General features: G+C 39.8%; 1 protein-coding gene across 1 annotated transcript in view; it reads right to left on the reverse strand.

The window, feature by feature from the left end:
* Window positions 1-571: 571 nt before the first annotated feature.
* LOC128742383 (uncharacterized) overlaps window positions 572-26,904 on the reverse strand; it is a 73,191-nt gene continuing 46,858 nt past the window's right edge. The window contains exons 7-9 of the mRNA XM_053838726.1: window positions 26,146-26,879; window positions 22,646-23,261; window positions 572-1,717 (exon numbers count right to left, since the gene is read on the reverse strand). Coding sequence (XP_053694701.1) covers window positions 1,613-1,717; window positions 22,646-23,261; window positions 26,146-26,879 — 1,455 coding nt within the window. The 3' untranslated portion in view covers window positions 572-1,612. The remainder of the gene's footprint in view (window positions 1,718-22,645; window positions 23,262-26,145; window positions 26,880-26,904) is intronic.

Here is a 26,904-nt window from a genome sequence, read left to right on the forward strand (position 1 = left end):
GCTTGCTGCACTGCATTTCTTTTTGCTATAATCGCTATTGAATGAGCGATATGCTTATTAAATTTTATGCGTGCTTGTGTATATTGGGGTTTACCCTTCCTTCAAAGCTTAATCTACTTTACCCACTTATTCCTCACTACCAGTACTATCCCATATTATAGCCGTCCCTGGCGAGGATTCATTCGTTCCTCTGACCAGTACACTTAACTATAGGAGGGACTTTTGCACTGTCAAGAGGCTTCAGTGGGTAAATTTAGAATTCGGCATGAAGGAAAGGTAAATGAGGGAGGGGGGGGGGTTTAGAATAAATTCATGCTAAATTCACTTCACATCGAATGGCTTGATTCTTTTAAGGTTCGAACCCGCTTGTCACGGCAGACTCGGTAACCTTGCGGGTACGGAGCCCTCCACGTCCTTGGTTCGATGTAAGTGTATAATAGTGATTGAGCATTTTGTGCTTATTTTTTCTGGTTGTTAAATCCATATTTGCTTTTCAATAAGTTGTATTGATATTTATCATGAGATTTCGGATAAAAAATTGGGAAGACTTTGTTTTAGTTTGTTAGTGCGTTAAAAAGTATTTATTTTTGCGATATATTGTAAACAATATTAGCTATTGGTGATTTATTTTCGTGTCGTTCGTCCAGCTTCAAAATGTTAGATTATATTGGCATTAAAAACGCTGTTGAAATATTAACCCATCACCTGTTTAAATCGGTACTATTTATATGTGTGTTTCAACTGTGGTATACAAAAGATTTTTGTTTTAAAACAAGATGCTTGGAACAACATCTATAAGATATGGTAAATTGTATGCATTTCCGTAATAGAGGATATTTCATATTTTGTTATCACAGTTGAGACAATTCGTAGCATCCTAAGATCATAAAAGTCCACTAACTTACACTATATGAAAACATACTGGTTGGGAATAAGTTCAACATTGTCAAAATCACAGTGAGCTAGCAAGTATCAATTTTATGATTTCATCATTACCGTTGTCTAAAGTGAACTAAAAACATTTTATTCCAATTGATAACCGTGCTGAATAAATTTTACCTTTTGTAATTTTTTTTCTACGAAGACTCGTGAATCAAATATAATTATTTTGAATGTATTTCGTTTATGAAAAGAAAATGAGTTTTCACGACCGTAGTGAGTTATGATTTATCTAATGGAAATTATCGCGTTATGCTTCAAAACTACCAAGGTAACATTGAGGGACTCTTTTCTAACTGTCACGGTAACGGTGACGTACATGTATTTCAATGCAAGTTTTCTCAATAATTGTCTGGCTAAAGATGTCAGCACCAATTCTTATGAAGCAGATGCATAAACGCATTTTAATCGCCGTGATAGGCGGAAGAGACGAGTGATGCAGAATTTTACTTAGGTCTTTTTTAACAATTACGCGACAATTTATTCAAGAGAGTCAAATTGCAGTAGAGAGAACATCGTGCACTTTTTGATCATAAGGATGCTTTTTGTGTTATTAGACAAGCAAAAACAAATATTTTCTTTAAGCATGGTGTTAAAATTATTATGGGATTAGACACTATTGGCACATAAAGATAACTTTGTAATTATTTGTGATTTTTGTCACACTTGTTTGTTACCATCCACTGTTAGATGTTCTATAGTGGGTTTGCCTGGTTTCAATATACTGGGCTTGACTTCCACGCACAGCCTGATGATTATTTCCAATTTGAGTATCAACCTAGAACAATAGAATATTTTACACATTATTATTTTAGTCTTTGTTAATAATTTTTTTATTCAATTATTCACCAATCAAATGTAGACTGTATGTAGTGTAATTATGCTATGTTTTCCTATACAAATACTATTTATTATTGTTATTGTCAATTGCAAGCAAAATTGTACCATCTGAAGTGCGATATCGCTCATAAAAGTGCTATTTTGCATTAAATCGTGTCGGTATCTTCAGCGCACTTTTTCGTTATCTTTCAAGCAATAAGTGCGCCAAAGATACAGAAACGATTTAATGCAAAATAGTACTTTTATGAGCGATATCGCACTTTGGATGGTACAATTTCCCTTGCAAATGACAATATCAGTCGAAATTTAATTTAGCTTTCGAACAAGGTAATACAAATCTATCGCAATGGCGCTTATAACGGCGTATCATTCGACTGGCAGATCATTTTTCGAATGATAGGTTCTATATGATTTTTAAAAATAGTTTTAAAATTACAGCCAGGGAGAAAAAAGTTTAAGAAAGTAATCTTGCGGATTGTTTTGTTGTAAAACATTGAGGTAGGTTAAAAAAATGATCTAATTAAGTTTTCGTAATGCGAGCAAAAAATTGTTTTTGAACAAATTCAATGCTCCGTAAGTAAAGCAAAGCAGACTATAGGTGCTACATTCCGTTTTTATCCAACAGACTTCACAAACAGCCGTTAGAGTAGAGGACAATGGCGGGGCTAGTGCTACGATCCGAATAGCTTTGCGAATAGGAGCAGCTTGCGACAGTGTGCTTAAAACACGCTGTCTCTTAAGCTAACATAGCCGCCCGTTACGATACTCAGTACCGTGGCCCTAGTAACAGAGCACGGCACTTCCCAGACCGTAATTATAACAAAAACTGCTCCATGAAATCCATGAAAGGATGTACTATATCTCTGGTGAAATTTTCAAAACCCTCCTATGGTGGAAACTTGAGCTACGCCATTTGCCGAAAAACTAATTAAAAATCACGCTTTCAACCACCAGTCCATAAAACAACCCATAGAAAGTGCTTCATACATTTCAGTTAGATACAATATTACATTATCTCTTCAAATCTATTACGAAAATTGAAAGGGAGTAAGTGTATTTTATTGAATTTCTAATATGCTTAAAGATAAAAATTCGACTACCATCAATGTTGGTCAGTTTCATATGAAAAGAACAATATAATTTGTCAGATTTCACCAACGCCTTGGCGAAGACCCGAATTGGGCTCTACTCGTTTTTAGCCCGTGTCTAAAGCCTATATTACCTTTTTGTTTCTTTAAATTACCTTTTTGCTTCGTGCCTAAAGCCTCTATTACTTTTTCCTTGTCTTCAGTTAAAACAAAAACCTGGCTTTTATATGAGCGACTTCCCTCGGGTTTGATTCCTCATTAAAGGGTGCATCTTCACCGTGGGATAAACGAGAAGATGGATCAGTTATATAGTCAGCCCCTTTAACAACTACTCTGGTTATAGTCCCTGTTGGCCGACCCTATTCGACCGACACGCGTCTGACGACCAATCGACCGATCAACTGACTGAACTGCCAAACTGATCGACGAACGATCGATAGAGCGGTGACAAGAGATACTGTCATCGAGTCGGGTGAGTGAAAATACAGAAACAGAACGTTGTGAACATATAAACTCGACAGTGCTAAAATTATTTACTTAAATCTACTTATTCTAAGACTTAAAATTATTGTTAAAGCTAAACCATCTATTTGATTTAAAGGTAACTTAAAATTAAATCTATTGAAATGTGTTGCTTATAATTATCTTGATTTAGCTTGCATACGATTGCTCGTTGGGATAAGAACTAACCTATCTTAACGCTATTCTTAACATAAAGGGTAAGAGTTGAAAATGATTTCTATTATACTGTAACTCAAAACTAAAGGCTAAAACTATCTTACAGCTAGTACAAATAAAAGCTACCCGCTACCGGAAGATCAAGCTTACTTAAGGGGAAACTAAACGTGAGTCGAAAAAGTTTACATTCAATATAAAAACAGCATGCACTAGAGTACGATACGACATCACATCTTATTACATTAATATTATAAACACACATTAAAATCGCTATATTATACACATTAAAATTATAAAGACCAGAGTATACATACAGCTAAGATGATTAAAATTAGATTAAAAATGCAAATTCCCTGCTTCACAGGAAAATTATAATCTCCCAAATACACGGTGTAAATCATTTACGTCTTGGAGGTTATAATCGCGAAAGAATTCCCCCTTTCGGTTGTCGCGTCCGCAACAAATTATAATTTTCGTTTACGTCGCAAACGATATTAAACATGCCCGGTTGTGGTAGTGATAAGAGCCTATCGAAGGCAACTGATAAATCAGGTGGTGCAAGTGGTGGTAAAAAGAGTGATCCGGATGAAAGTGTGGTAGAGGTGAATACTACGGAAAGAGCGAAGTCAACCGCGAAGAAAGCGTTGACAGATGATAGATGCCAAGTCTGCGAGGGACCAGAAACCAACCAAATGGTGCAGTGTGACGAGTGTGATGTGTGGTGCCACTTCTCTTGTGTAGGTGTCACGCAGCAAGTCGAGGACCAAAGCTGGATCTGCATGACATGCCAATCTGCTAAAATCCAGCAATCAATCTTGACTGCAAACCGGAATCGTCTACAACCACCAGCTGTTTCGAAGGAAGCTGCAAGCAGCAAACTATCTGTACACGATCAGCAGTCCAATACAGCGGAAGTGAAAACTAAGCCACGTATTATTGTAATTCCTGAGGACGGCTCTGCTAATGCCAAACGTTTAGAGCAAGTATCAAAATTGTCCCACCGTTCCTCAAGATCCATTCTGAAGCTACAGTTAATGCAGTTAGAGGAAAAACAAGCCTTCGAAGAGCAGGAAGCAAGGAAGCACCGCGAGTATATGAAAGAGAAGTACAAGTTACTGGAACAGATGACGGAAAAATCAGTTTCAGGCTCGAGTGTTTCCGAACGTAGAGTGGAGAACTGGGTCGATAAGGTCAATATCGCTATGGAAGATCTAGCATTCGATCCAGCCGGGCATTCGACAACTAATCATGCCGATCCTTCCCATCAGAAGTTCACACACGGAAGGGAATCAGGCGAGATTCATCCGCGACCGGATAATCCGAATACTACACCTCTATACGGGTTTAGAACGCCTCCAATTGCATCGAGCGCATGCGATAATGCTCCGCCCGTCGCTCCCCCCACCGTTTTACCGATTGCTCCACCCGGTGCTCGATCTGTTATTTTACCCGTGGCTCCAGCTCTGTTTCCGCCTCGTAAGTCAGAGCCCTACCTGTACAGCCAGTCAACTACTCTCCATGAACTTTCGAAACAGCAAATTGCTGCTCGCCAGGCGATACCTAGAGACCTTACAACCTTTTCTGGTAATTCCGAGGAATGGCCTGTTTTTATCTCGATGTTTCATAGTACTACCGCAATGTGCGGCTATTCCCACGAAGAGAACATCATCCGACTACAGAAAAACCTGCGGGGCAAAGCGTACGATGCAGTTAATAGCCGTCTTATGCATCCGTCGAACATGCCGGGCGTAATAAAGACGCTACAGATGCTGTATGGCCAGCCAGAAGCCATCGTACACTCTCTCATCAGAAAGATTAGCGTACTTCCAGCTATAAGAGAGGACAAACGCGAAACACTAGTTGATTTCGCAGGGAATGTCCAAAATTTCTGCGCGACGGTCGATGCATGTTCTCTAGAAGAATACATGTATAATGTAATGCTACTTCACCAACTGGTCAACAAACTGCCACCATCGATTAAGCTTGATTGGGCACGGTATCGCCATAATCTTCCAAGGGTTAATTTGGCAACGTTTGGGAAGTGGATGTACTCTCTTGCGGAAGCTGCTAGCACACTAACAATTCCCCCGTTGGTTCAAGACGTCAAATCACTGTATGGAGAAAGCAAGTCGACCAAGAAAACCAACACGTTCCTTCATTCTCATTCCGAGCCGCATACTATGGATCATTCGCAGGCTGCGAATCCATCTACATCCAACGTTAAGCCGAAAACGTATATCGACACGTGTCCCGTTTGCAATGGAAGTTGCAAGACTGCATCTAGCTGCAATCGCTTCCTCAGTTTCTCCCGGGATTCAAGATGGGCTGCGGTGAGGGAATTCGAGCTCTGCCGCAGATGTCTCCGCCGACAACATGGAAAATGCACTGCCAGACCTTGCGGAAAAGACGGATGCTCTTACTTCCATCATGAGTTGCTACACAACGACAAAAAACCGCAGTTGTACACTAACACTCCATCACAAGAATCCTCTCAATCTCTAAATGAGGATTCTGCGGAAGGGTGCAATACACATCACTTTGCTCCTAACGCTGTGCTGTTTAAATATTTGCCGGTTATTCTCCAGGGCAAGGATTCTGCGGTGCATGTATATGCCTTCTTAGACGAAGGATCCGCAGTAACGCTGCTAGACCAAGAGATTGCCAATCAGTTGAAACTGGAGGAAAATATTAATCCATTGAATCTCCGTTGGACGGGCGGTACAGAGCGCTACGAAAACAATTCGCGTACGGTGGACGTAAAGATTAGTGGAATCCAGAACGAAGCTAAACAATACAACATGTCTGGAGTTCGTACCGTAAGGGAATTGCTCCTCCCGTATCAGTCACTCAGCATGACTGAGATGACTCACCGTTACACGCACCTCCGGAACTTACCGATACAATCGTATAACAATATTCGCCCACAAATTCTCATAGGACTGAAATACGCTTCGGTCAGCCTTGTGTTGAAGAGCAAAGAAGGTACACTAGACCAGCCCATCGGAGTAAAGACCCGTCTAGGGTGGACCATCTGTGGTGGATGTAGCAGCAGCAATGATTCCCACTTCGCTCATTACGCCTTCCACGTTTACGATTCTAGTAGCCAAGCAGACGAAACTTTGAACCAAACGGTTAAAGACTACTTTGCGTTAGACAGTCTTGGAATTGCGAGGGCAGACGATACTCTGCTGTCCACCGAGGATCAACGAGCTCTTTCGCTTCTACAATCTCGCACCACCTTTAAGGGAAGTCCCTACGAAACCGGCTTATTGTGGCGCCACGACAACATTCGTCTGCCAAATAACAAAGATATGGCTCTACGACGATTCCACTGCCTCGAGAAACAGTTACAAAAAGATCCTGAGCTGGCAAAGACCCTGCAGGAGAAGATGTCTGACTACCTTTCTAAAGGCTACGCTCGAAAACTGACGGAGATGGAATTGCATACGGTTTATTCACGCGCTTGGTACCTGCCTGTGTTTCCGGTTATAAACATAAATAAGCCAGGAAAAGTCAGGCTTGTGTGGGATGCTGCATCAACGGCCTTTGGCGTATCTCTCAATTCTGCACTCATCAAGGGACCTGATCAACTTCGCTCACTGTTCGCCATACTCCTTCAATTTCGTGAACATCGAATTGGCCTCACTGGGGACATCAAAGAAATGTTCCACCAGGTTCTTATCAACCCTCTCGATCAACAATGCCAGCGTTTCTTGTGGAGGGATGACAACGGAATAATCCAGACCTACGTTATGAACGTAATGACGTTTGGCGCAAGCTGCTCCCCTGCTTGTGCACAATATGTTAAAAATATCAATGCTGATAGATTTGCCGGTGAGCTTACTGAAGCGGTTGACGTCATCAAGAATCGGCATTACGTTGACAATGCAATGCTTAGTACTGAGACACCAGCGCGTGCCATCCTGTTAGCTCAGGAAATCCGACGAATACACGCTGCGGGCGGCTTTGAAATACGTAATTGGGTGAGCAATAGTCCAGAAGTCCTCGCAGCTCTGCAACAAAGTGGATCTGTAGAAAAGAACCTCGATTTGTTTACCGGAGCACTAGCTACAGAAAAAGTGTTGGGCATGTGGTGGTGCACCGCATCCGACAAATTCGTATACCGAATCGGATGGCAACGTTACGATGTAGATCTCTTTGAAGGCCGAGGACATCCCACGAAACGGGAAATGCTACGGGTGCTAATGTCAATCTTCGACCCGCTTGGTCTAATTGCCCATTTTCTTATGTTTTTAAAAGTCCTTCTACAGGAAGTTTGGCGATCAGGGATACAGTGGGATGATGAAATCAATGATTCGCTGTTCGAGAAATGGTGCCGATGGTTGAAGATGTTACCGAAAATAGAGCAGGTCAGAATTCCGCGGTGGTACCATTCCTCATCGATTCAGAGCAACTGTGAAGTTCAGCTGCACACTTTCGTAGACGCTGGTGAAAATGGTTTTGCAGCAAAAACAAGAGTGGCTCCTCTAAAGTTTCATTCCATCCCAAGACTTGAATTGCAGGCAGCAATCGTAGGAGCACGATTAGCACGTACGGTCACTCAATCTCTAGCAATCTCCATTCAGCGGCATGTCTATTGGACTGACTCACGTGACGTACTCAGTTGGATTAACTCCGACCATCGTCGATTCAGTCAATTCGTGGCTCACCGTGTCAGTGAGATCTTGGACACCACTGAAGCCAAGGAATGGTTGTGGGTTCCCACTAAGCAAAACGTGGCAGATGATGGAACCAAGTGGGAAACAAATCCGGATCTTGGCCCACATTCCAGGTGGTTCAACGGCCCTGCATTCCTCTGGAAGCCTGAATCTGCATGGCCTGTAGTCTCTTCGAAGATTTCCGAAACAGAAAACGAGCTGCGGCCTCATTTGCTTGCGCATTTTCTATCTCCCGAACAGGTAGCCGACGTGACACGCTTTGGTAGCTGGAAACGATTAATCACTACTGTTGGATTATGCTATCGTTTTCTGACGAACCGTGAATGTAGAAGAAACAGACAGCCGAAAGTATCTGGATCACCCATAAACCAAGAATTACGTGCGGCCGAAGCATTTCTTTTTCGCTTGGCACCACATGAAGGATACACAGATGAAGTCGCCCTTCTAAACGAAACACCGTAGTCCACCGCTCAAATAAATCTGCTCCCAAAATCTAGTTCAATATTCAAGCTGTCCCCATGGCTAGATGATTGCGGCGTCATGCGTATGCGTAGTAGGATCTCTGCCTGCAATTACGCAACCGAGGAAGCGAAAAAACCAGTAATCCTCCCACGCTTTCACTACATCACCACACTGATCATTCAACACTACCATACGAAATATCACCACCAAAACCACGAGACCGTTGTAAACGAGCTTCGGCAAAGATTCGTTATCCCACCGACTGACCGCTTACTCACACCCCTTCACTCACGTCGGGATTGACTGCTTCGGTCCAATGGAAATCGTCGCTGGAAGGAAGTGTGAAAAAAGATGGGGAATGATTGTTACGTGCCTGACAACTCGGGCAATCCATATTGAGCTTCTATACACACTCAGCACAAGCTCATGTATCATTGGACTCGAAAACTTCATGGCACGACGCGGTACTCCCAGAACTATTCGGAGCGACCGTGGTACAAATTTTATCGGTGCAAGCCGTGAGTTGAAGAGGCTGAACGAAGCGGTATACTACGACGAGATACGAAAAGCCTTCGATGGTACGGAAACTAACTGGATCTTCAATCCACCATTGACACCACACATGGGTGGTAGCTGGGAGCGGCTCATTCGCATCGTTAAAAAGAACCTGTCTGCCGTCTGTTTCTCGAAAAAGCCGTCTGAAGAAGTTCTGCGAAACTTGCTTGTCTTAGTAGAAAACACCATCAACAACCGCCCCCTACCCATATAGCCCTAGCTGTGCTGGCGGCCGGCCAAATGGAATTAAATAAAAAAAAACCGCCCCCTAACGCACGTTCCCATCGATGATGACTCGTCTCCAGCGCTAACTATTACAATAGATCAATAATATTGTGGTCAAAGTGATAAGCCCATACAAAAAAGAACTCCGAATCACTTCCTATTGGGGTCGTCGAACGGAACTAAACCACTTTTGCCTTTGAATGATAGTGGAGTCGCACTACGGCAGGACTGGCGGGCATCTCAGGCGATGGCTGACCAATTTTGGAAATGCTGGGTTTCCGACTATCTTCCGACGAGACGGATGAAATGGTTTACTGACGTCAAAGCAATAGCCCTAGGAGATGTTGTTGTCATCGTTGATAATAATCTACCAAGGAATTGTTGGCTGAAAGGCAGGATCATCGGAACCTGCCCCAGCAACTACGGCAGAGTCCAGTCGGCTACAGTCAGGACGATGAACGGCATTTACGAGCGTCCTGTGGCGAAGTTGGCAAAGTTGAATGTCCGACGCGAGGAAGAGCATGCCAGCGAAGACGCTGGTGCACCCGGGGGAGTGTTGGCCGACCCTATTCGACCGACACGCGTCTGACGACCAATCGACCGATCAACCGACTGAACTGCCAAACTGATCGACGAATGATCGATAGAGCGGTGACAACAGATACTGTCATCGAGTCGGGTGAGTGAAAATACAGAAACAGAACGTTGTGAACATGTAAACTCGACAGTGCTAAAATTATTTACTTAAATCTACTTATTCTAAGACTTAAAATTATTGTTAAAGCTAAACTATCTATTTGATTTAAAGGTAACTTAAAATTAAATCTATTGAAATGTGTTGCTTATAATTATCTTGATTTAGCTTGCATACGATTGCTCGTTGGGATAAGAACTAACCTATCTTAACGCTATTCTTAACATAAAGGGTAAGAGTTGAAAATGATTTCTATTATACTGTAACTTAAAACTAAAGGCTAAAACTATCTTACAGCTAGTACAAATAAAAGCTACCCGCCACCGGAAGATCAAGCTTACTCAAGGGGAAACTAAACGTGAGTCGAAAAAGTTTACATTCAAAATAAAAACAGCATGCACTAGAGTACGATACGACATCACATCTCATTACATTAATATTATAAACACACAATAAATCGCTATATTATACACATTAAAATTATAAAGACAAGAGTATACATACAGCTAAGATGATTAAAATTAGATTAAAAATGCAAATTCCCTGCTTCACAGGAAAATTACAATCTTCCAAATACACGGTGTAAATCATTTACGGCTTGGAGGTTATAATCGCGAAAGAATTCCCCCTTTCGGTTGTCGCGTCCGCAACAAAGCCCTTTTTGAGCTTTACCGTGATCGATTCAAAATAAACGTAATTCCTTTTGCGTCAGTACGTAAAACAAAATTTCGAATCAGCTACAAGTATAAGTGTTCTACTACCCAGACTGCGCCAAGCGCTTTTCATTGATTCTGTGGGTATCTCTTCGATTTCCGTCAATGCTTTTGACGTAGGACTACGTCTTACGGCAAGTTTTGAGTTAGGGTGTCATTCCAAAAAATCGAAAAATGCGAGCGTCACAAAAAATGAAAGGTTTTGAGCGCTAATAGCTCAGCGGTTTTCCAATCGATTTTCAATATTCTTACACCAATCGATCGAAAAATCTTCTAAGAATTGACCCAAATAAAGAAAAGTATGGATTTTTGATGTTGAACTATTGAAAAATTGAAAATAATGAACCTATGTTTTACCAGAATTCTCGCGTCGTGATTGGTTGGAAGATTCTTTACGATGATCTAAACCTATACCAATTTGATATCTGTGCTTGGGAAGTAAGCCAAAACAAGTGACCAAGCTCCCTCATTTCAACAAGATTTCTTAGCACCGCGGTTCAACCTAGACCATTTTGATGTCCTTGCTTGGGAAGTACGCCAGAGAGAGTAACAAAGCCCCCTCGTGCCAACAGATTTCTTACGAACGCGATTAAACCTAGTCCAATTTGATGTCTGTGTTAGGGAAGTGTGCCAGAAAAAATGACACAAGTTCATTGTCCCAACAGATCGCAAATTCTTTACTGCGAGACGATTAAACCTAGGCGAACTTGATATCTGTGTTAGAAAAATGTGCTACTGCTGTACTATTCGGTTATAATACGACTGTATGAATACGTATGCTTGCCGTTTCATTAGAAGTGTAGTGAAAAGATGTGCTGTTGATAAAATAGGATTGAATTGGTAAAATCCCTTTAACGTGGGAAACCATGGATAATAAAAACAATCTTTAATTTCAGTAAGGTAGCAGGAAAGCAATAGTTTGTGTTCTTGATTTTGTTAAATTGTTTTAAAATGCACAATCTTTTGAGAATTGAACGTATGCAATGTTACTACTTTGATAAATGTTACATGTATATATATATTGCATATAGCATGTATACATGAAGAATCGAATGATTACAAGCATGAACACATGCCACTATCACTACAAAGAGACTTACGTAGTCCTGCGTCACCTATATATGCGGTCGTGTCTTGTACACAACCCCGCTGATTTTTAGACAACATTGAAACGTTCTTAGTTCTCACGGTTTCCATCGTCCATTTATTTATAAGCGGCCGTCCTGATGCGCCTAGGAAATTTGTCTAACGCACCTCTCTTTTCGTGGTTTTCATTACCTATTTATTTGTCAGCGGCCGCCCCGACGCGCTCAGGTAGTTTTTCTTACGCACCTGTATTTTATGGTTTTCAATATCAACTTAAGCGGCTGTCAACTCGCCGTTATGAGGTGGTTTTCTTTACACACCAATTTTATGGTTTTCATTACCCATTTAGGCGGTTGTCCCAACACGCCCTTTTTAGTGGTGGTTTTCGTTATACACCTTTTCTCAACACGTCGTGTTGTGTTTCGTGTGGTTTTCATTACCCACTCGGCGGACGTCTCGTCACGCCATTTTGTTATTTGAGGTCGTTTTCTTTACAGACCACGTCCCTTGAATAACTTTCAAAGTTTACCCGTGCCAGATAAGTCTACGAAATGAATGAGCAAAACAAAAAATATGCCAACTGTCCTGTCACGGTCGCCAATATGAATACACGTATATATCAGGGGGGATCTATCGGTAAGGAATTGTGAAACTCACATGTGAAGGGGCAAGCAGGTGACCATAATTTTCAATGCCGCTCTTGCTACTTTTTTTCTTACCGATTTGCTGCTCTTGCCTATATATGTAGCTTTCGATAAGTTTCTTAGTTTGTTTTGTTTACGCTAAAAAGCAGATAAATGCATTATCGGGATCAAAACAATACAAACGACAATTGCGCTGCGTGTTTGGGTTTGAGTTTCTGTCAACTGCAGCAGACAAAAATAGAGTTGCGAGTCCCTTGGCTCGAAATCAATCACACGCCGTTTGGTCCATGACAGTACAAACGTCATGGACCAAACACCATCTGCGGTAACGCACACATGTATGGAATTTGACAGCAATAGATCCCCCCTGGTATATATGCGCGTGATATATTGCGGTTATTTATATAAATTTTCATCCTGTTGCGGCGGTAACCCGCATCGTCAATCACCGCAACGAGAACAAGGCAAGGTGGCAAAATATATTTTGGTTTATATGCGCAATTGTTTTTTTTTTTTTTTTTTTTTTTTTTTTTTTTATTGGGGCAAATATTCGATTACATAAAATACTTAAGAGTAACTATCCTATATCATATTGTGTGTTCAATCACAAGTGGTGACTTTTCAACACTATTAGAATTGCAATATATACTATTATTCTGATTTCTTATGATTTGTTACGACAATTAAGATTATTTAGCAGTAGGGATTACAACCTAAATGTAAGAGAAAAAAATATAAATCTTAACCTAATATCTAACCTAGCTAACTTATGATCTATAAAGAGACCTAATCATAGCAATAGAGGATTGCAACGATTTTTGACGGAAATTTGAAATAATTTTGTTTGACATAGTTTCTAGGGTTTCAACACCAGTAAGTCATGCGCAATTGTTACTGATGCTTTAGCAACTAAAACTACATAAAAAAACGTCTTTTAGCCTTTTACATTCAAAAATATGTATTATATAAATTCATTGAATATCATAAGTATGAAAATATGTGTAAATAGTAACAAAATTTAAGAAGTACGGAATGGGGTTGCAAATATCTAAACAATAGAAATTAATCTATTTGTATGGCAGCTCTGGACAAAAGCACATCCTTCAATATTTGGCGAGGTCAGCATTGGGCGATAATGTATCGATATAACTGGTATCGATATTCGTGGACGAAATCTCGATAAGGGTAAACGGGGTAACAACGCCCGCCGGGGTAATACCGCCCACCATGTTTTTACAGGGCCTTGCTCAAATTGGTGTTAAATGTTGATGACAGTCATATTACTGAATGCGTTCGCAATATTTTACAATACCTTGTACAGCAATATCGTATAAACTATCGGAGAAATAAATAAAAACAGATTTTTCGTTATAATTGTTTCGTTTTTTATAACTTTGTTCCCGCAGAACCTAGGGTCTATTTTATTCAAAACGTTAAAACTTTTAGTAAATCCAACCCATATCGCATCTCTGATCCTGTCTTCATCCGACAGTACCTAAATTAGGTAACTGTTCATGCAGTTTTGTTGAAATAAATAGTGAAATGTGTAACTCGGTCATTTGGGGGTAAAACCGCCCACAACGAACGGCGCAAGACCGTTGTACAGAATGCTAGTGCGCTAAGGAGATTTTTAAAATAATTGCATAGTTTGGACCAAAGAATCTCAGATTTACATAAAGCAATATAAATGTGCTTAGTTTGTAGCTGGTAGACTGTTTGGAAAAATCTAAATCGCCAATTTTCCCGCGGGCTCTATGGACATTTTCTTGTTTTCTCAGTTATAGCTTTTTTCAATAATTCCTCCCTCTTGGAACAAATATCATGGAATAAACATATTTTTTATGAAAATATAGCAAATTATCTTAGCAATGGAAAAATAATATGCATCTGCTTTATCAATCAGAACAATTTGAAATGTCAAAAAATGACCCACCCGATAAATTGTAGGAACTTTAATACCCATATTGTTATATTTTATCTTAGATCCTCTCTAGTCCTTAAAGATTGACTCCAGGATGCCTAACCCGATCCATCTTGTTGTCTAAAGAAACTATACGGTATCAATTTCAAGACTGTTGGTACCTATATTACTGATATTCTTCCAATACGAGTGGTTGCCGGACACTCTTTCGAATTTGCGAATCTCGGGGAACTATGTATTGTTTGATAGCAAACTGGTTCAATTTGTTTAAATTAGATAAATTCACGAATCCAATGCCACCAGTTTCATTCAAATCGGTTGAATATTGTTAAAGTTATACGCTATGGCGGTTTTACCCCGTTAGTGGGCATGTTTCACCCCGCATGGAAAAAATACTCTATTTTTTGGAAGTGTTTCCAAATCGCAATAAAAAATAGAAAATCATTACAAATATTTATGTTTTTATTTTTTACATGTAGGTAATAGATCAATTGTTCATTTAAAGCAGATAGATTAGAAATTGAGCTACAACTTTTTTTTATACAGGTGGTTTTGCTTAGGCGGGCGGTCTTGCCCCGTCTACCCTTATAGGTTTTTTTTAAATAGTTAATTTCGGCATGCATATAACAGCTTTGTAAATGTTAACACGTTATACGGAGTGTTATAAAACAAATGTAAAATGCAAATTCGTCACGTGATGTGAACAATTTTGCTGATTATGCTTTCAGCTGAGTATACGTATCGATATGTGAAAAATATCGATATTCAATTAACGAAAATTCGTCAGCTTCGCTCAATACAGAATTATTTTGACAGCTTGCTATGAACTTTCCGAGAATGAAAAGATTTCTTGCAAAGCACAATACCAGACACCATTATACAACGATCCGGAGAATTACTCGACACGGGAAACTGCTATGCACACAAAGTACGCCTTACTTGTTCTAGCGCCTGTCATCGAAAGAGGACGATATGCGAGTGATGTTGCCAATGTTTATGATGACTTCGCATGACAGCGTTGCCAATATTTTATATATTTTAATATAATATAATATATATTAATTTTAAATATATTTTAATTATTTTTTTCGTTTTAGCTTATGAAGCATCTCCTGCTATATAGTAAAAACTTTGTCCAAAACGAGTTTTAATACTGCACAAGGATACTAGAATGAAAAATTAAATTAACTATTAGAAGCACTTATGGAACCTCAAAGGACGCTACTATATTCCATACGAAGGACTGCTGGTGAGATTGTTCTAGTTTTACCCATACATGCCACATTTCATCTTAATATCATTTTTTTTATTGCTATTTAATGTGGTTTTAACCAATTGGTCATTCACCACGCTATTTCTAAGATAGGTTACATGTATATATGTATTAATATTAGATTTGATCAAACAACTCGGCGTCTTTTAAGAATTTGATGAGTTGTGTTTCACTTGAGGAATCGTTACAAAGCACTTCTCGGATGGAAGAGGATATTTGGTGTTTCGCTCTTAAGTTATTGTAGATGGGTCAGTGAATCAGTAGATGTTCCACGGTGAGGTTAACTCTGCAACAGTCACATGTTGGGCGGGGTTCTTTATTAAAGAGAAAGCCGTGCGTTTTTAGTGTATGTCCTACTCGGAGACGCGATAATACCTGCTGCTCTTTTCGAAGTGAGCGGTCATTCCAGCGCTGGAAACTGTCTTTGATTTTTCTGGTAAAGTTCATACGGTTTGTTAACCAGTTTTCTTCGACGGTTTTCTTGATAGCGGTGGCTGTTTCTCGTTTGAGATCAGCTCCCGGAGTGAGATTTGTTAGTGGGGGTCCAGTTCTGCCAGAGGCTGCGAGATGGTCAGATTTTGTGTTTCCTGTAATACCGCTATGTTCTGGGACCCAACAGAGACTAGTGTTGGAGGGGCAATCGAGTAGTATGGCTTGAATCCAGAGGTGATCCGTTAGGCCTTTTTCTATCGCGCTTAAAACACTTGCTGAGTCGGAGAAGATCACTACGTGTTCATTAGTTCGTGTACGAGGCTGACTTACGGCATAATGTACCGCAGCAGCTTCGGCAGAGAAAACAGAACAATCTTTGGGAAGACTATAATATGAGCAGGTTGATTGTCCTGCAATTCCAATACCAACCTCGTTGCCTACTTTAGAGCCGTCTGTATATAATTTAGTGTAGCCAGCATATTTCGTTTCATTTAGGTGATTGAAGGTAGGTACAATACGGCTGGCGGGATCACCGGCTTTGACAGTCTTTTTCATTGCCCAGTCTATGGTAGGTTTGCGAAGGTTCCATCGCAAGTGTCCGACATAGTGAAGTTCGGCGACTGGGGAAATATCGTTACCTGTGAATGCTCGAAAGATTTGACCCACAGATGAACGAGTGGGATCGTGGTTACCGGTAGTTTTCTCTAGGAAGCTTATTGCCCTACGTGTGCATGCTTTCATCACTATGGCGTCGAAAGGGAGAACTGCTGACTCTACACAACTGTCGCTGCTAGAGCGGAATGATAAAAATAAATAACTTAGCTGGAGGCATTATCGCTTCCAGAGGTAGAGCAAACAAGCTGCTTAGCTAGACGCGCCAACGATGCAATCAAATAAACATGCCAGAAAACGATCCATCTGATCGGGAGTAGGAAAATCAGAATATGAAAAGGAATCTGAAAAACCATCTCGCGCATGGATTATGTACTGATTAGACTATTTATTTAGGGCATGAAAGATTAAGCCACTCCCATGTGTCGCATTTAGAATTTCTTTCTCTTTTTATCGTTAGGACGCAATGAGGAGTGTTCAAACAATTATAGTGTTTTAGAATAAGCGCCCGTTAGACTCCAGAAGGAAAATAAATGAAAATTATGGATATTCGAAGAAAAGTCTGGTATCTAAAGGGACATAGTATATAAGTCAATTTTTCTGGGATGCTTTACATAAGTATCCATCGATTATTCAACGCGTAGCTTTAAGACGACAATTGTAACTTTTTTCAATAAAGTTAAGTTTTGCTGGGAACAGTTTCCCACATAGCAGTATAGTGAAGTGAATTAATCAGCACGAGTGAATATCACATCCAATTTCAAAGTACGACCTAGTCGGAAAAGTGACTTTGGAGCAACAACGAAAACCACCGGCTAAGACCATCTCTAGCCAAACTAAATGTTGCTCGCGACAACAACAACTATTTAAAGCTGGTGAACAGGGAAGAAGGCCGGAGCAATGTCGAATCATATCATTGTAGACTGGTTCCAAGATTGATTTCATTTTCTCGATACCGCGGCAGGTCAACTCGATTCCATATAGAAGTTTGCTTGTTACGATGCTGTTTCCTACATTTAATAATGTTTTGCGATTACCAGTAGTATGCCTTTTAGAGATTGTTCGCACTAAGTTTTTTCTGGACTTGGTTTCGACTTTAACGGTTTGGAAATGATGCCCAAAGTCAAATTTACGATCGATGGTAATTCCTAAGATTTTTGTGTTTTTTGACGTAGGACTACGTCTTTGTTTACTATACTGGGACTGGGTAGCACTTTGTAAAAACGAGAAATAGAAGTGTAACGTTTGAATGAAATATTTCAAACGCTAATAGCTACTATACTACTGAACGAAACATAACAGTTAATATGTCGTTGGATAGATAAAATGTCCAGCAATTTTATAGTAACATACTAATAATAATTTTTTATACGCTAAATAGTGAAAATGTGTGTAAAGTTTTTAAGGTCGAATTTTCCCATACATTTCCCTTATGATCACCTAGCTTCACAGGCATGGACGACAATTAGATACACCAAAGGATTTGGATCCAAATAATAACCTTTGAGACCACTTTGTAAGCCACACCCCTTTTCCAATACAATTGGCAACATCGATGGCTATTGACGGCAACACCGACCCCGAAGACAAGTGGAATCAGCGGGCAATGGCCAACGTGAATCCCACACGATGCACTTTACGTTACATTTTGCATTATCCCCATCGCAGACATGCGAAATTGTTCGATAGCTTGCTCAATCAGTGTCGGACAATCATTTAAGCAGCAGCAGCCGATATGGTTTCCTCCACCACCTACACTAGCTTACAAGCAGCAGCGGCAGTGCCAGTGACTATAAAATGGTACTCTTGGTTTGCCGTCTGCTCATTCATCGCACAATCGCACTGACGGACGGTCAGTATTTATCATCGACGGCTATTGGTGGCGAAAGCAACGGCATTTGACGGCAACACCAGCGATCGGAGGCAACACCGATAGCAATTGGGAGGTAAAAACGATAGTATTTTGGCGGCAATTGGAGGCAAATCCAAGGACTTTTGCGGCAATTGATGTCATCTTCGATGACAATTCGAGGCAAACCCAATGGCATTTTGGCGGTAATTTTCGCAAACCAACACTGAAGGCAAATGGAAACGGATCGACTGACGGGCAGCAAATTCAGCAATAGGCCGTTGTGGTCTTAAACAGTTCTTATAAGAACTATAGTAATTGAAGAATGGAAAGATTTTTCTACACTTTCTAAATGGTTAACGTTCCATTTTGCGTTATACCATGGAAAATGCTTGCTCATTCAGCGTCGGATAATCATTCGAGCAGCAGCAGCAGTTGATCTGGTTTCCCCCACCACCTACACTAGCTTACATGCAGCAGCGGCAGTACCAGTGATTATAATGAAATGGTATTCTTGGTTCGCCGTCTGCTCATTCATCGCACAATCGCACTGACGGACGGTCTGTATTTACCATCGACGGCTATTGGTGGCGAAAGCAACGGCATTTGGCGGCAACACCAGCGATCGGAGGCAACACCGATAGCAATTGGGAGGTAAAAACGATAGCATTTTGGCGGCAATTGGAGGCAAATCCAAGGACTTTTGTGGCAATTAATGTCATCTTCGATGACAATTCGAGGCAAACCCAATGGCATTTTGGCGGTAATTTTCACAAACCAACACTAAAGGCAAATGGAAACGGATCGACTGACGGGCAGCAAATTCAGCAGTAGGCCGTTGAGGTCTTAAACAGTTCTTATAAGAACTATAGTAATTGAAGAATGGAAAGATTTTTCTACACTTTCTAAATGATTAACGTTCCATTCGGATAATTATTTGAGCAGCAGTAGCAGCCGATCTGGTTTCTCCCATACCTACACTAGCTTACAAGTAGCAACGGCAGTGCCAGTGACTATAAAATCGCACACTAGGTTCGCCGTCTACTTATTTACCGCACGATCGCACTGACGGACGGTCAGTATTTTAATAAAACTAATCCATTTCTACTTTACAGTGATTTGGTATTTCCTATCACTCCTGTATTAGCAGGCAACCATCATCCTAGAGCCTAAAGGACCGAATAGCGACATCCATCTATATATTGGCAACAGTAATTATAGTACTGATTTTTAACCGTTATGTGTACGGGAAATTTAACACCTATAAGTGTTCGGATGGGTACCCGGGTACCCACCGAAATGAAATGCTTCTAACTTTATCAATTCTTGACCGATTTTGGATCTTGAACCGTCAAAAGATTGGAAAATTTGTCTATTTTTAGAGCATGAGACTTACCAAGCCTGGGACCACGTCTGGTTTTCGTAAATCCGGATCTCCAGGACCATGTTCCGGATCCAAAACAAATGTGTACAATTGTCAATAAAACCACACAATATTGGTATCAAAATTCATGAACTCACTCCAGGAGTTGATGTTTATCCATTTTGAGTCCATTTAACGAGTTGTCTTCGGAATGGCCATTCCGGAGCAGGTTCCTGTGGGGCTCTATGAGACCAGTAACATGTTTGGATAGAAACCCTAGCAATATGTATATCAAAATTCGTGAAATCACTCCAGGAATTGAAATTTATCCTTTTTGAGTTCAGTTGATGACATGTCCTCGGAATGGCCATTCCGCAACAGGTTCCTGTGGAGCCTTATGAGACCAGTAACATGTTTGGGGGCTCTAACCAGCAATATGTATGATTTGATTGTATGATTGATTTTTATCCACTTTGAGTCCATTTGATGAGTTGTCTCCAGAATGGCCATTTCGAAGCTCAAACATAGTTCTTTTCAGGGCCACCAAACAATTTCAAACGGTTTTTTTTCAAAACCACCATTGATTCAATGAAGAATTAAATCAGAATATTTCGCTCTTCTTTTACAAATAAACACTCAAACAATGATACTCACAAATATGCATATGCCAGAAATGCAGTTTACATTAGTCTTTGATTAAATGATCAGACATAAAGTTATACTTCATCGATTAAAACATGTTATCAATATAATGAGTATTATATGACACAGTCCTACGTCACCCTTTCGTACAACCCTTAGGGCTGTATACCTTGTAGTTTTTAAAGGGGATTGTTGTTCTATCGACAGTAACGGGTCTATTCCATGGGTGATGTCGGTGGTTGAGAAACCGCACATTTATTCGGTGCCATAGTAAAACCGATGGACGAGGCCCATCGAGCTACTTAATATCATATTATTATTATTATTGATATCATAAATGTGGAAGGCTGGATGATGGAGTGGATTGCCAATCTGAATCCTTAAGGTCTGAAGCAAATATGGCACTTCTCAATTCAAAACAAACAAATCATCACGTGGGTTAAAGTTGGTACAGCGGAATTGATTGTTACATGGAAAGATCCTAATGCTGGAAGGCGACTCTTATAACCCCGGAATGCGCACAAGTGCCTCTGCTTGTGGGTCCGTCTAATCCCTTTTGGCCCTTCTGTAACAGCATTAGTGTGAAATTCATTTGATAATCAAATTTGGATCTACTGTAATTCTACCCACATACATGGGCAAGTCCTTGAAATGATGGTGGCTTTCCCCTACTACTACTACTACTATTTACGCACTTCCGAGTACTTTCGGATCATTCTTAGAATTACGGAAAGGGGATGCACTGTCCTGTATGTTGTTTATCCTTACTAAGGATATTGGATTTGTATTACCATTTGTATTATATTTACCACGTCAGAAACAAGATGTTTTTTAATCATATAAAATTTGACTTCACACTGATTAGTATTGAAAATATTTGTTAAAGCATGGGCTTTAAATTAACTCGCCCTTAATTAGCGAAGTTCTGGTTATCGCCAAGTTGCAGCAAATGGGTCTACCGGATTGGATTACAGAATGGCTCAGCTCATATCTGACGGACCGCATGGCGTACGCAGTAGTGAATTCTGCTCGTTCTCGAACGTTTTTCATTTCCTCCGGCGTACCCCAAGGAAGCATACTGGGGCCACTGCTGTTCAACATTTTCGTAAACGACCTGGGTACATATATGTCATCTCCTGTACTTTCATTCGCCGATGATTTGAAAATTTTTCGAACAATACTGTCGGTTTCGCACTGCGTGGCACTGCAAGAGGACTTAAACAAACTATTAATTTGGTGCGACAGCAATGGCATGCGCGTCAACTACAAGAAATGCAAAATAGTAACATTCACTCGAAGCAATAACGCTCTACACCATCAATACTCATTGGGGTTAGACATTGTAGATCGCGTTTATTCAATATGCGACTTAGGCGTCACAATTGACTCGAAAGTCAGATTCAACGAGCACATCGGAATTATCAACGCGAAGGGGTTCACCACACTAGGATTCATTCGTCGTCATGCTTCCAGCTTTAGTGACATTTACGCACTCAAAACGTTGTATTGCGCGTTGGTGCGTAGCATCTTGGAGCACGCGTCTGTCGTTTGGTGCCCGCATTAGGTAACGCAAACCCTTGTAATCGAACGAGTACAGAATTTTTTTTTACGTTTTCCTCTGCGCAATTTGCGCAATGCAGGGAAACATTGATTGTCCAGCATTATTATAACAGGTGCCAATCAACGTACCTCCTCGTCGGTTTCGCGATACGCAGTTACTTGCAATACCTTTCCACTGGACGCATTTTGGCCAGAACAACGCTTTAAACTCATGTCTTCAAGCCTTTAACGCTGTTGGTGAAATTTTCGACTTCGACATTCCAAAATCGCTTTTTAAAAAACGAATCAGTGAAATTATACAGTAAAACATAGTTATAAGCATATTCAGTCTGTACGATTTTTTATCGAAGGCGGTGTTAAATAAAATAAAATAAAAAAAAAATTACTTACCATCATATCTCTTTCGCGCCGGCTCAGTTGTGGGCTCACGTCCGGGGTAGATGAGTCGTTTTCTTCTGGAGCGATCCATCGTTCACTAAATTCACTGGCGGATCTAGCAAGACTTGGATGACTGGAAGAATGTTGTATCGATCGATGATCGTATTGATCGTCCTCATAATACTGATGTACCGAATACGAGCTTCCATCAGAATAACTATCTGGGTAGCTTGGCTTAGCAAAATCGACCATTACTTCAGTCATGGAGCGATAGTCAACATTGTTTGAGCTGTACGATGACCGTGACGTTTTTCGTGATCGAGGTCTTGAGCTACTGTAACTATCTCTGTTTTGTGTAGTCACAACAATAGGATCTTGTGTTATAGTTCGTACAGATGATCCACCATCGCTATCGTACTCATATAGGGTCGGCAATGAACTTCGTCTAGAACGAGTATCCCAAGCTTCTCGTTTTTTCCGCTTTGAGCGCCTTAGCTCAACATCATCCGGTGGTGTCAGTATACGTAAAATAATTTCCCAAGATTGCGGTTCAAACAATTTTTCATAACGAGCATCCGCACGAATTTTTTCGAAGTCTTCACGTACAACGGCTTCTGTTAGCATAGTTCTGAAAATAATTACATAAATCATTTACGGTAGACGATACTTCGAGTATAAAGATCTTTTTCAATCAAGTAACTTTGCATACTCTGTTATTGCTGATATTGTTCTATAATACTATTAAAACGTTTGTCTCTTTACGTGTTTGTTTACTACACTCAACCCTTTAGAACCCAAGTTTCCGTTTAATTTTCAAGATTTTTTTTAATAAATCAATATTTTAATTTGGAGGTCAGTCCCGGCGTAGTGGTTAGCATTCACGCCTCTCACGTCGAGGACCGGGGTTCAAATCCCAGCCCCGCAGAAGTCACGAATGACATAAGCTATTAAAGTGACTATAATCTAACAAAAAAAATATATTAGGGTAAACGCACCATTAGTGGTGGTAGTACCAGTAGTGGTGGAAACTCGAATTACTCCATTATTTTTGCAGATTTTGGTACAAGTTTGATATTTATCAAATAATACTGTTACTGGTGGTTCGATACTTATCAAACTTGTACCAAAATCTGCAAAAATAAAGGAATAATTCAAGTTTCCACCACTACTGGTACTACCACCACTAATGGTGCGTCTACCCTAATAATTCAAATTATGTATTTGAATGCACTGTGTAGACTATGGAAAGGTATGAGTGTATACTAATATATAAAAATGAAGCAACAGGGATTTCTGTGGATTTAAAGAGAAATACTCCAAATCCGACAAATGCTGGGGTTAGGTTTTAGAGGGTCAATAGAATTTTGTGGAAATGAGTACTAGCTAGATAAAATATTTCAAACGATAATAATCTGTTTGTCACTGAATATGGATGGTATTTATCTATCAATGTTTTCGGAAAAATATGATTTATCGATGTAAGTCAAATAGTTGTACAATAGCTAAATAGCTAATTACTATTACATTAGTTATTGATGTTTTGAAAAAGCAATTGACATAGTGCTTCGTCTGATCTTACGGAGTCATGCGTTCTTAAAAACATTAAATATTATGTATTATTTCTACAACTCATGTTTCCTCGCTTATGGCTTTTTGGCTATCCAAAAAAATCAGAAGGGGTGTGTAAAAAACTTTCCAATTTCTCAAATTTAGCAATTCAATTTGGGAAAAGTCCTCTATGGTTGGACAGCCTTTATGCCTAGATACTAATGATTTCTCATGAACTAAGCTAAATTAAAATATAAGTAAAGAATGGTACAATAGTAAATTGCAAGATTTTTTGGTGCCCAATGACGACATTTTTATTTCAAAAGGTAAATAAACGAGAATTGTCAAACGTTTCAGCCAAGGTACTGCTAGACAGCCATATTTTTGCGGTCAACATCTAAGCATTTGCGGAAATGAAACAGCATGACACCGCTGTACGTTCTGTGCGTTTCACTCTGCAAAGCCGGAATGCTGGCAGATGAGTATTTTTTCAAATCTTAGCCAGATTTTAGCAAATAACGCCCGTACTGGCAGTAGATATTGACAGAGTAGGGATAGGGATGCCAGTCTCTTGGTTTCAACCATTCAAAATAAAGAGGATCGAGCAAATTTTATGGAAGCGTAGTTGCAATTTTTAATATAGGGGAACTGGGGGGAAAATGAACACCCTTAGCAATGACGCCATTTGTTTCCCCAGGAACCAACCAAATGCTGAAGGCACTACATGAATTGAAAGCTGGATTCATATTCCACGTATCAAAATATAAAGCTGTTTGAAAAAGGACGATTTGTCATGAAAAATTCCTCATTTTCGAAAGTGTCACATTCGAGCCTGATTTTTTTCGTGTGGGTAAAATGAACATGTAGTAAGGGCAAAATGAACATGTCATAAAAAACTAAAGTTAACATGCAGTTTGGACAAATTAAACATTATTTTACCTTATCATTGTTCTACATAAGCTGTAGATATTCAACAAGGCTGCTAAAATTAAAATTGGACTCCACAAAGTTAACATAATGTATCTTCGCCACGTTCATATAATGCTTGACTTTCAACTCGCTTCATCGGTCATTTTCCGTCTTTTTTCGAGAGACTCGATCATTTTTATTGATTGAATTGTAATTAGGTCATGGCTGCTGATATATGGAAAATAAAACATCATTATACACATTGTTCATTTTGCCCCCATAGTGAAGTGTTTATTTTGCCCCCAAAACACCAATTGTTTCCTAGTGTTTATTATAAACAAACAGTTGATAAAAATATTTGGAATTTTCGACAGATCCACAGGACAGTGATAAGCAAACAACACTAAATGATACCAATAGTCGAAATTTAATTTGTTTCGCCAAAAAAGCTTATATACTATTAGTGAAAATTACCATCGGCGTCAGATTTCAACAAATATTTTTTACTTTTTCAATTTTTTTCACATTAGAAAGCTTATGATCACCACATATTGTCTCAAACAGCTTGAAATACTTCTAGGAGAAGATACCTATTGATCTGGTACAGATTTTAATCGGTTTACTGGGAATTTGGCTACCTGTTCATTTTACCTCCCCTGTTCATTTTACCCACAGTTCCCCTATAAAGAAGCGATATTTCTATACTTCGGTGTGATAAAGTTGTTTTCCGGTAACAGCTTAACTTTAATATGAAAAACAAAGTTTGAAAAAAAGTTCTTTTTAAACTGTTGCGTGTCCTCTATGACCGAAATACATATTATGCATTGCAGTAGTATACGGCAACATAATGCAGCTCAATAGTATATCAACAGATTTCGAACATAGTTCATTTTAGAAAATGTAACAAATTAATATAGCAGAGTTCCCTGACCTGAACGCCTAGTGACAGTGTTATTCGCATTTCAAATAATGTCCCGCAAAATAGTAAAATACATGTTACAGAAGTTATGATGAGGGAGAATAAGGAAACGAAAGGCTTCTTATTCTATATTTACCTTAATGTTGATTCGGTTGTAATTATTTCTTTCCATTTAGCTTTGTCATCGTAACTCAATTGTCTAGCTAACGGAACGGGAACACGGTTATTTTGTAACGAAGAAGTGGCCACAGATACTTCCGGAATTTCAACATCTTGTAAGACACGTATGAGTACATCCCAGTTGGAAATCGATTTATCCTCCGGTGGAAGATCAATTGGTTTCATATTACCCACCAACTCGGGACTTTGAAGTAAGTTGTCGTTTTCAGAGATGTACGTAGAAACCGGTACAGACATTTGAGCAGGCGCAGATTGTGGGATAGTCATGCCGGACGCGCTAGAAATATCTGAAAAATCTTCCCATTCTGGAGAATTATCTTTATAATTCCTAATAGTTACATCCCAATTGGGGTCTAATACCGGTTTAGATTTATACTCAGTTACCATTCGTTTATGACGTTCAACATCTTCGATAGTAGTTTTTTCGGTAACTGTTTGCATGAATACGTCATCTACAACATGAGATGAAATTTCATTCTTTTTGATTGCATTAATCTTGGGTTCGAAAAAGTGCTCATTGTGCTTTAGATCAATAACATCGTGGTAGTTATTCGGATATAAGTGTGAAGAATCAACTATCTCAGTCATGGAATGCGTATCTGTCATTTCTGTGCCTAATGAAACAATACTACGACTGGAAGACGCTTGTGGTCCATCCGTATAGTTTTCTGGCCAAGCATTACGTTGTATCTGTGAATGTGTGTTAAAAACAGAG

Source organism: Sabethes cyaneus, chromosome 3 (assembly GCF_943734655.1).
Source record: "Sabethes cyaneus chromosome 3, idSabCyanKW18_F2, whole genome shotgun sequence".
NCBI classification, from domain to species: domain Eukaryota; kingdom Metazoa; phylum Arthropoda; class Insecta; order Diptera; family Culicidae; genus Sabethes; species Sabethes cyaneus.